This window comes from Phascolarctos cinereus, unplaced genomic scaffold (assembly GCF_003287225.1).
Source record: "Phascolarctos cinereus isolate Bilbo 61053 unplaced genomic scaffold, phaCin_HiC Scaffold_726;HRSCAF=1367, whole genome shotgun sequence".
Lineage (NCBI taxonomy): Eukaryota > Metazoa > Chordata > Mammalia > Diprotodontia > Phascolarctidae > Phascolarctos > Phascolarctos cinereus.
In genome coordinates this window covers 28,390,786-28,402,032 of record NW_027556098.1, presented here as the reverse complement: position 1 = coordinate 28,402,032, position 11,247 = coordinate 28,390,786, and the positions used below count along the sequence as shown (strand labels likewise).

The 11,247-nt window shown below is 36.0% G+C and overlaps 1 protein-coding gene across 3 annotated transcripts in view; it reads right to left on the bottom strand.

Moving 5' to 3' along the window:
• TUBGCP5 (tubulin gamma complex component 5) overlaps nt 1-11,247 on the bottom strand; it is a 46,558-nt gene that overhangs the window by 1,850 nt on the left and 33,461 nt on the right. For 2 of the 3 annotated variants that reach the window (XM_078146311.1, XM_020992753.2), the window contains 6 exons: nt 8,320-8,404; nt 8,103-8,223; nt 7,414-7,592; nt 5,960-6,085; nt 5,267-5,355; nt 586-686 (listed from right to left, as the gene is read on the bottom strand). In XM_078146311.1, coding sequence (XP_078002437.1) covers nt 586-686; nt 5,267-5,355; nt 5,960-6,085; nt 7,414-7,592; nt 8,103-8,223; nt 8,320-8,404 — 701 coding nt within the window. Of the gene's footprint in view, nt 1-581; nt 687-5,266; nt 5,356-5,959; nt 6,086-7,413; nt 7,593-8,102; nt 8,224-8,319; nt 8,405-11,247 lie in introns of all 3 variants that reach the window. The other variant, XM_020992752.1, reaches the window with a different exon arrangement.

The following is an 11,247-nucleotide window of genomic DNA, read 5'->3' as shown; positions in this document are numbered from 1 at the left end:
GATTAAAGATATAATAAAATGACTTAGTGTTAGTCCTTACCACAAAAATTACCATTAATATAATCTCCAAGGGAAAATGAAAAGCTATAGTTCAGGTCAATCTTAAGACATGTGTCATAAGGTATCAGCTTCCATCATCTACTGGTATTTTCATGGAGTGTTGATTTGTTTTTAGGGGGAATGTGCCAATGACATAACAGATGGTGCTTACATTTTTCTTTGTAGAGGGAATATATATATGTGTATAATGTATTCAACGATTTCATGTGCAACTTGTAAACTTTACAAGGCTGTTTTAAGAGACATCTGCTTTTTCCTATGTCACAAAGTCATCATGAAGACTATACTTTTCCAAACTGTAAAAAGTACCATGCCTAAATATATAAGTAAGTTATTATTCCTATTCACTAAGGTCAATCAAAAGCTAGTCCTTTTTATCAAAAACTAATAATACTATTAATCATATTATTAAATAAATGGGTTATCATCTCTTAAAGTAAAGATTTTTAAAACATCTCAATTTTGTATAGCATCCATCATGGCTCAAAAGATATTTAAATATGTTAACTGATTATACATACTTACAATGTGGAAAGGATCCTCTACAGACTGCTTTATTCAAAACAGTTACAAGAAACATATGACAGTTTTTAAAATCTGACTCCATCTTTTCAATTGATTCCATCCTACAGAAGCAAAATACAACTTTGATTAAAAATACAGTGATGAAATCATGCACTCAAAGCAAAAAGTCTTTAGGTATATAAATCTCACTTTGGAATTAATTGCAAATTGCCTTATTTTCATTATAAAAGTCTTAAGGCAAGAAATACGTTAAAGATTAAAACAAATTTTATCATAGCCCCATAGAATTAAAATGGACCTTTGAGATCATCCAATCTAGTTCATGCCTAAACAGGTCCCTTTTACAGCTTCCCACTATGCCACCTAGCTATGCTCTTTAATTCTAAATCTAATGGCTATTCTCAGCCCTCATCCTTCCTGACACAGCCACTGACTCTGTCAATTATGCTATTCTCCTTTATACTCACTTCTTTCTAGGTTTTTGTGACACTAATCTCTCCTGATTGCTCTACACATCTGACCACACTCCTTAGTCTTCTTTGCCCCATCTTCATCTAGGTCATGCCTCATTACTCTTGGCATCCCTCAAGTCCCTGTCCTAGGCCCTCTTCTTTTCTTCCTCTATACTGTTTCACTGGTGATCTCATCAGCTATTATGGATTCAGTTATCATCTCTATGCTGATGAGGCTCAGATTTCCAACCTTACATCTTCAAATGCCTTTCAGATATCTTAAACTGCGTGTCCAGTAGACATCTCAAACATGTCCACAACAAAACTCTACCCCCCAAAGGCCTAGCAATACTATCAATGAGTCAAAGGGTATGCACAGTTTAATAACTTTTAGGACATAGTTCCAAAATTACCTTTTCTAGAATGGCTGAACCAATCCACCGCTCCAATAATAGGACATTAATGTTCATGGTATATGAATGTAATGGAATACTATTGTGCCATAAGAAATGACAATAGGGATGGTTTAAGAGAAACCTGGGAAGACTTGTATGAATTGATGAAACAAATAAATAATGGAAATAGTATTTGGATACAAACACTAGAAGCCTATGACACTGAAAGAACAGCAGCAGAAGTACTCAAGAATCCAGGAGACTATGAATAGGAGAAGAGGCAAAAATCATACTTTAGCCTGAAGATGGATATGTACAGCAAAGACTATGGGCAATTAAAAAGTGAGCTAGAGATCCAAACACAACTTCACAGGCATCGTAGAGTCTTGATGGAATGTGACTCAAGACTAAAATACAGCCATGTAAAGGTACCGATTTTTATGATTCACGGATTGACAGGCTCAGTTAAATAAAGAAGCAACACAGTGAACCTCACTCCTGATCTTACTGGCACGGAAAGCTCCATGTAGTTTGCTTCTTGATCAAGTACAGACTTGAAGCCTGAATCTGCTCTGATAACCAGGTTTTCCCATTTATTTCCCTTTGGATTTTTTCACTCCTCAGGCACCCTGGTACCAACCCAGCCTGGTTCTTCAGTTTACTCTTCATCTTCTCCCAACTTTACATCACACTTCCTCTCCGGGTAGGGAATGTTGTTTGCCTTTCCCACCAAGAGACTTGCCTAATTAGCTACGTATGTCTCAAGGCAAGATATGACAATGTGATACATTAGATGGAGAGAACAGCAAAACAGTATTTTACAAAAAAGTGATATTCATCTATGTTAAAATATATGAACCTGAGAGGGAAAGCATGATATAATACATTCTGGTGAAGCTCAAAGGAAGAAGAAACGAGTAATATTAAGGTAGGACTATATGTTATAAGCTCGCTACAGAAAATGGAAGACAAATTTCTGATTTGGGTCAAAAAGCCAAACAGTGGCAGAACAGAGTAGTGATACAGGACATGAATGATCTATGTGCTGGTGTGCTCTCTCTGCCAAGAGGGCAGCAATTGATAAATTCTTTACTTCTCTTTCTGACCACTGAGGAGATTACTGGTGAAGTGACAGTGATGAGAACCTTGGAAGGCAGTGACCACAACACTTAAGAATTCATATACATAAAGAGAAAAACAATGAGTAGTCTACAGTGTATTCTAATTTAGAGTTCAGAGATAGGCTAGAAACCCCATGGCTTGAAACAAACAAACAAAAAAACAGGTTAAAGAAAGATAATTGCCTCTCAGGAAGATAATCACAAATAAGTCTAAGAGGGAATAAATGGAGAAAACTGATGTGGCTGCTTAGGGTGCTCATCAAAGATCTCAGATTTTAAAAGGACATGTAGAAGAAATAAAAACAAAGGCAGGTAACTGAGGATGAATGCAAAAAGAGGCAGTCCTATGTGAATGTCAGGAAATAAAAAGTTGAGCATGAGCTAAACCTTGGGACAAAATGCTCAGAACAATCATCCAAAGTGGATGGAAGGAGCGATGCTGGAGGAAAGAGGGCGCTTAAGAAAGGACCAAGGACTCTTTGTGGGAGAAGATGAGAAGATGATAAAGGATCAAAACTATGCAACTTTTAATTATTTTTAGACTGAGTAGGATAGAATACAAAATTTTTAATAACGAAAACTGAAACCCAAGATAAGTACCTTCAATGAGTTTGAGTCTCCTAGTAATCTATGTCCCAGGGCACAAAAAGAACTCGTGGATTTGGCTGCCTAACCTCTGTGGTTGATCTCTGAGGAACTGTGGTAAAAACCATTCCCACAGCTCCAGAGCAGAAGTGCTGCAGAACTGAAAGCAGGTAAACCACTGTCCTAATTTTTAAAAAGGGGAAACAAGAGAGATATTTCACACTATAGGCCAGGGTCCTTGACAATGGGCTCTTGGTAATATGCTCAAACAGATTATTTAAGGTGTGGTTTATGAATATTTAGAAAGAAAAGAGTGAGCACCAGGAGCCAGCTTCTTATTAACTTCACTTCTTATTTAACACAGTTAAGGAGACCATTAGACATAATTCAGTTAGATTTTAACAAGAAATTTAACAAAGCTTTTCTACCATATCCTGGGAATAAGGAGGAGAGATGTAGATAGGACAGTAGTACAGTTTGGTGGATTCAGAGGTCCCACTAGACTCAAGACTCAAGACTCAAGATTAAAGGATCGATGTCATATATAAAACTAAGCACCATTCCCCAACAGATATACTGGTCAAAGGAAATGAACAAATACTTCTCAAAAGAAGAATTAGAAATGATTAACAGCTATTTGAAAGACTACCCTAAATAGTAAGAGTAATGCAAATCAAAACAACTGAAGTTTTACCTCTTACAAACACCCAAATTGGCAAGATGATAAAAGAACTGGCTAAAGGAAACACGATGTTTAGCCTGAAAAGATGACTTACTAATAATGAAAATTAACAATCATTGGTAATTATTTGAAAGAATGTAAGGTCTTTGAGGGCAAAGACTGTTTTTTAAAAAATTTTTTTACCCCAATAACTATCACAGTAAGCATTAAATATATTTGTGGAGTCATGGGTATAATAAACATATAATAAGCGATTGGCTATAAAAGCTTACATTTATAATGCACTTTCAGGTCATAAAACATTTTCAGAGACAATCTCATTTGATAACAATTCTGGCAGACAGACAATACACACATAAGAACTTTTGGGACACTGTGTATTATCCTCATTTTACAAAGGAAGAAAATGAGACCTAGGGAGGTAAACATCACTAGCATGGGGGCATGGCCAGAAGGCAATCTCTGATCTTCTGGCTCTCAGTCTAGTGACAGGCTTAGGAAGTACATGATTACCATCTTCAAATATTTAAAAGGGTGACACACAGAGATGGATTAGATTTGCTCTACTTCACTTCATATATGTAACACAACCAGGATTAGTAAGTCAATATAAAGAATAATTTCCTAACAGTCGAAGCTGTCCAAAAATGATATGGAATGAATTTCTGGAAGTGAACCTCTTATTACTGGGGGGGGGGGGTGTCTTCAAGCAGAGGCTGAATGAGCACTTGAAAATGTGGCAGACAATAGGCATACTTTGGTCAGGAAATAGACTAGATGATCTTTAAAGTTTCTTGTAACTCTATAATTCTGTGATTCTTTAACAATCCTGTGAAACAATTCACATTTCTTAGGAGGAATATATTACAATGATCATTATCCTCATTTTAGAAATAAGAAAACAAAGCAGAAAAACCATGTTTCTTAAAGACAAAGAGTGCAAAGATGAGAGAACTAGATAAAAACCAAGGTCTCTCTGAATTTTAGTTTGTTGTTTAACCTGAGGCAGCTGTCTTTCAAAGCCAAGAGAAAAATTTGAATCAGCAAATGGTGAACTCTTTAATGTCAGCTTTTCAAGTTCGCCAAACACACAATCATTAATTATAATGAAACAAAATAAAATGAGGAAATACAACTTAAGATCAGCCCATTCCCATCTCTTTGTTACTACAAAAACTTTTTCTAAAAAATTCTCTCCAGACTTTACCTACTAACATTTAACCTTCTGAATTATTAAAAAAGAAAAGGTAGTGATAATGCCCCTGATATTAGTTTAAGTGAACAAACATAAAACTTAACTCTCCTTCTAAATAAGAATTAAGGACAAAGTAATTTTCTTCAAAAGAAAAAAACAAACAAACAACAAACCCTAACACAAAATGAATTCAACTTAAAATTGCTAAAACATTCAAAATAGTTAACATTTTAAAAATGACTCCTACTTACTTCCAAGCTCCCAAACCAGCCTGCCAACGATCAGCAAACATGAGGACTAAATTTAAGACTTTCATTATAGCTTCCTTCACGAAACTCACCTGTTTGGAATTAGGAATACAAAAATAAACATTCATTTTGGTGGCTAGGATTTTGATAATTTTAATCCAAAGAAGACAAGACCATTTTGTATTCACTTTAAATGAAATGATAGTGAAACAGTATCATTAATATTATTTGCTGAGCACTTAACTGTCTAAGGCACTGAAAATACAGGGATCAAATCAGACTGAGACACTGACACAGGAAAAAGGAGACACTGATGTTATCAGCACTATGTTCTAACCAACCAGACTATAATCTCCTATCCTAAGTATAAATCACCTATCATAAGTATAAAATTTGGCAGGCAGTGTCAATACATCAAGTCTTGCTCAACATTACAAACTCACACACAACTGGAAACATTTCTAAACTATGTCTTGACCGAATAAATGAAATTATTCTTTTACAAATAAGAAGCAGAGCTAACTTTCATAAAAGGACAGAACATTTCTCCCAGAACATAACCATCTCAGCAACATGGACCTTGGTGGTCCATTAATTGTAATTTATCAAAACCAGATAAACTGCTTGATTACCAAATGTCAAAGACAATTTGTTGCCTTGATAGGCAAGAACGTCCAGTTTTATTTGCTACTGTACCTTTTCTCTGAGAAGACATCGATCATGAATTGTAGACAAATATCTATAATGAATTTTAATCAGCTGATCTAAATCCTTTGCTTCCTCCACTTGGTGCTGAAACTCCAGACCTGTACTGTGAAGAATCTTTGAAATGAAAAATAAGAAGCTTTAGCTCCTCAAATTGATCATTTTTTTCCTCTTCCTTGGACGTACATACTTTTTATGGAATCTTTTACTATTTTCTCCAATTTCTGTTTCAAATTCATCCTGAAAACACTTAAGTTTGCAAAGCTTTGCAAAATAAATTACACAAGGCTTTCTATACTATTTCTTTATGGCTATTTGACATAAAACATGCTTGACATTAATGGGAAGTTGCTTAAGACATCTATTTTGCACAAACTGAAACACTCTGTAACTATGCCATTAACACAAAATCAAAACTACTGTTTAATAAAACCAGTGTTATTATTTTGTAGCCACACTTGGCGAGGAAGGGATGAAGAAGAGAGGGGAAGAAGAGGTGGTGACAGAGATATAGGTTTTGTTTTTTTAGTTAAATCCACTATTACTCAGGTTAATTATCCATCCCAATCACCAGAACTGATCACAAAATGGTTTGGGGTTCTTTCAAAAAACTAAATCAGCCAAAAAGGACGAAGATTTGCTCAACTTGAGGATACTCAAATGAATATGCTACAGACTATGAAGATGATTCCAAAATGGGTTCCAAAAATGATTCAAGTACGGATAACAGTATTTAAAAAATGTTTACTCTCTTAAAGTTGCTTCTGTGAAAGAAAGATGTTCGTTTGGGTTTATAATTTTTTAAGAAATCAATCACATTGATGGGCAGATGGGGATCTGGATCCCTAAAAAGAAAAGATCACGTTTTTGAAAGCAACCCAATCCCTGAATTTTCCCATACATTTTTAGCAGCCCAGATCACAGGCCTCTGTGGAAGGCAACTAGCCCACCCCAGCCCACCTAGATCACCTGATTAGCTTACTGGACTTTCTTTTTTTTGCTTACTTAACTTTCACTGTAACTTTTGGTCTGCTCCAGACAATTTACCACTCCTTAATCCCATCCACATCCTTTCATTGTCCTTTTTGTATATAAGCATCAGTATTACTCCCATCAAGTTGAAGATTCACTGGGAATCATATCTACTTCTATTGGCATTATAACAAACCTTGCTACTTTGACTCAAAGAAGGCTCAAGTGCTTGAATTCTTTCCAGGCAGACTCATCTAGTACCCTTACATTTTGGTGTTCTCAGCAACCCAAAAAAACCTGCATCTTTGGGGTTCCTAGCACCCCAAACCGCAACATTACTTTATAATTACATCTTTAAGCATCCTGTGCCCTATCTAGAACATAAACCTTTTGAGGAAACATATTTTTAGGAGAAATGCTAAACAGTTACTTTTAAATTTGCAGAAATGGAATAAAGCATTAGAGGCAAATACCCTAGTCATGATGTAGTTGTGTAAGCTGTTAACAAAATGCATGAGTTTCACTCTCAAGAGAAACATTCGATGAATTTGTTGTTTTACAGGTTCCTTTTGTGGTCCAAACTGAGCAACAGAGTCTTGTTCAAATAATAATCCTTCTTTAATTGGTGGCTTTTCTGCAGTACTAACCAATTCTAGAAAAGAAAAAGAAGACAGTGGGTAGGAAGCTCACCTACATAGAGCACTATACTTGTCATTACAGGTGGTCTTGAATTCTTAAAGAAGTGGTTATTTACATTTCAAAGGATGTACCAAACAGGAATACTTTGAAAAAGACTGAGAAAGAGGTTCAAATTTCAATGGCTTGGAAAAGGAAGATAATGAGAGGTTTCCCATTCTTCCTTTATTATTACTGTCAAATAAAAAGGAAAACTCACATTTTATTGACATTAACTTCTCATTTGAAAAACAACTTTGGTAATGCCTCTATTCACACTACCCAGGTAGAAGAGTATTCTTGCTAAATTCTAAATTAAGTTATAGCATTTCTGTTTTATTTCTGCCTAAATATCCTAGAAAATTTATCTTCAACTTTGCATAGTGTATTGGTTAAAAGGTATCATCTCAGTGTTTGCATGTATGTAGAAAATGTCAGACAATACTCCAAATACTTTAATTTTTGACAATTAACTACAATTTCTTACCATCAAATCGTAAAACATCTAGACTGTATTTGGCCCACTTTATTTGTAATAGAAGAAGAAACACCTGATTATAAATTTTTTGGCATTCTAAACTTATAACAATGTCCACAGGCCAGGGAACCTAGGAAAAGAATAGGAAAAGTGAATGGAAAATAATATGTTCTCCTGAATGATTTGTAAAAGAAAACAATTTTTTGGCAATCAAATAATTATATACCTTGTAACTCAATGTTAGGCCATCCAAGATATGAACAGGGAGTTTCTTCTTAGTTGGGTCAACATTTTCAAAAGATATTGATAAGCTAAATAAAGAAATTTCAAAGTTTGAATTTATAAATCTATTCCAAAATATTTTTTAGGAAATGAAATCTTAATTATCTTTAAAAATAAAAATATTCAGTTTTGCATATATTGATTTATCTCTTTAATGTATTGTCAAAAAAAGCACTGTATAAATATTTCATACACTATTCCAGAAGGGAGATCCTAATTATATTAAATATATAACCAATAATCATAAGCTAAATATATACAATAACAAATCTGGAAGACTATATCCAGTTCTGGCCACATTTCAGGAGGGGCAATAATAACAAACTGAAATGTGTCAAGAGGAGAAAGTAATGGGATAATTTAGTGACACAACGTTATCAACAACTAAAGGAAGTAAACATGTTGAACTTTAAGAGGGGAAGACTCAGTTGCAATGAGAGGAGCCAGAGAACTAGAAAGGATCTTGGAGGTCATCTCCTCTAGTCTCCTCGTTTTACAGAAGAGGCCTAGCTGAAGTGACTTGCAAAAGGCCACATAAGTAGCTGACATGAGAGAAAAGATTTAAACCCAGGTCTTTTGTTTCTAAAGCAAATCTCTTTCCATCACATCCTGGTGTATTTTTTAAATCGTCATATCTAAAATCTGTCTAGCTTGGTTATGGGTCTAGTTATAGGGAGCCAGATCTTTATTCTCAGAGTTTGAAAGACTTAGGTTTGAGCCCTGCCTCTGACATCTATTTTTCCTTTGGACACATCAGCATTCTGGGCAATGCTCTTTGAACAGAACTTGCAGAGAAGGTGCCAACTTCCACTGGTAGAGAATTTCCTCACCTGGCAGTTCCCATAGGTATCATAGGTCCTATCTCTATAAAACTGAACAAGACAGAGGTCCAGAGATGATGTAGGGAGCTAAGGAAGGCACCAAGCTGACTATCTCTGAAGGTGTTCAAGCAGAGTCTGAATGAACACTTGTCAGGGATTTGTAGATGGTGTTCATGATGGGGGTATGGCTTGGACTACATGATTTCTAAGGTATTTCCAAGTTTCAATCAATAAATCAACAAGCATTCATTAAGAACATACAATATGTCAGGCACTGAGGATGATAAAATAGCAAACAACAAAAATGAAACAGTTCCTGCCCTTAGAGAGCTGATATTCTATTGGGGGAACTCTTGGGTACATACACAAAAGTTTAAACAAAGTCAACACAAAGTAATTTCCAGGAGGAAGTCACTAGCCTTGGGGGCTAGTGGGCACACTGACTATCTACCTTGCCTGGAATTCTCTTCCTCCTTGTTTCTGCCTCCTGGTTTCTCTAGCTTCTTTCATGTCTCAGCTATAATCCCACCTTCTATAAGAAGCCTTTCCTGGCCCATCTTAAGGATCGTGCCTTCTTTCAGAGACTATCTACAATTTACCCTGCATATATCTTCATACATAGCCATTTGAATATTTTCTCCCCTGTTCAAATATGAGGTCTCTGAGGGAAGGAACTGGTTGTTTGCCTTTTGCAACCCCAGTACTTAGCAAAATGTCTGGCACATAGTAAGCATTCAATAAATACTTGCTGACTGACTAAGGAAATTGAGGCACAGAGAAGTTAAAGGTTTGGGGTCACACAGCTAGTACATGTTAGGTTTGAAATATCTCCAGGAAATCAAGTTTGAAATACCCAACAGGCAGTTGAAGATGTGTAACACAAACTCCAGAGAGAGGGAGATAGACTAGGGCTGGGTACACAGGTTTTTTTTTTAGTTGTTTTTTTTTTAAGGCAATTGGGGTTAAGTGACTTGCCCAGGGTCACACAGCTAGTAAGTGTCAAGTGCTTGGTCTGAGGCCAGATTTAAACTCAGGTCCTCCTGACTTCAGGGCCAGTGCTCTATACACTGCTACACCTAGCTGCCCCCTGGGTACACAGTTTTGGGAGTCATCTACACAGAGACCACAGTTAAACCTATCGAAAATAATAAGGTCACCAAGTGAGAAAATGAAGGGAGAGAAGAGAACCCCAGACACAGCCTTGGAATGCGCCCAGTTAGGGAAGATGTTCTGCATAATGAAACAGCAAAGGGAGACTGAAAAGTGGTCATACAGCTAGAAGAACTAAGAGTGTCATGAAAACTTAAAGAGAAGAGACTATCTAAGACAAGATGGTGGTCAGCAGTGTCAAATGCTGCAGAAAGATCAAGATGAATAAAGACCGATAAAAGGCCATCAAATTTGACAATTAAGGTATCGTTGGTAAATTTGGAGAGGTCACTGGAAGCCAAACTGCAAAGGGTTGAGAAGTGAGTGAAATGAGATGTGGAGGCATCAAGTACAAATAAGTTTTCCCCAGGAATTTGGCTCTGAAAGGAGGGGAGATATATGAGAACAACTTGATGGGAAACCAGGGTCTGGTGTGGATTTTTTTAAGGATGGGGGGGAAACTTGAGTGTGTTTGTAGAATTTTATGGTTCTATAATTAATAAAAATTATTAAATACAAACGTCAGCTAATCTCCACAGAAGGAAAGAATTACAGAATCCATCAATCATAAATTGGTTCACATGTCTTTGTAGGGAACTAAAAGAATCATAGCATACTGGAGAGAAAGAGGGCTTTAGAGATCTAGCAGGAATTCCTCATCCAGGAATGTCTCCTAAAACTCTTAAGAGCTAGTCAATCAGTCTATGCGTAAACATTTTTGGCGACAGTAAATTCACTGTAGCATATTGTGACCCATCCCATTTTTGGGCAGTTCTAACAGAAAATTCTTTACACTGCCAAAATATGTTTCCTTATAACTACCAAACTTCGTCCCTATTTTTCTTTGCAACTATATAGAATAAGTCTATTTCCTCTTCCACAACTAGGTGAATCAATGGTTA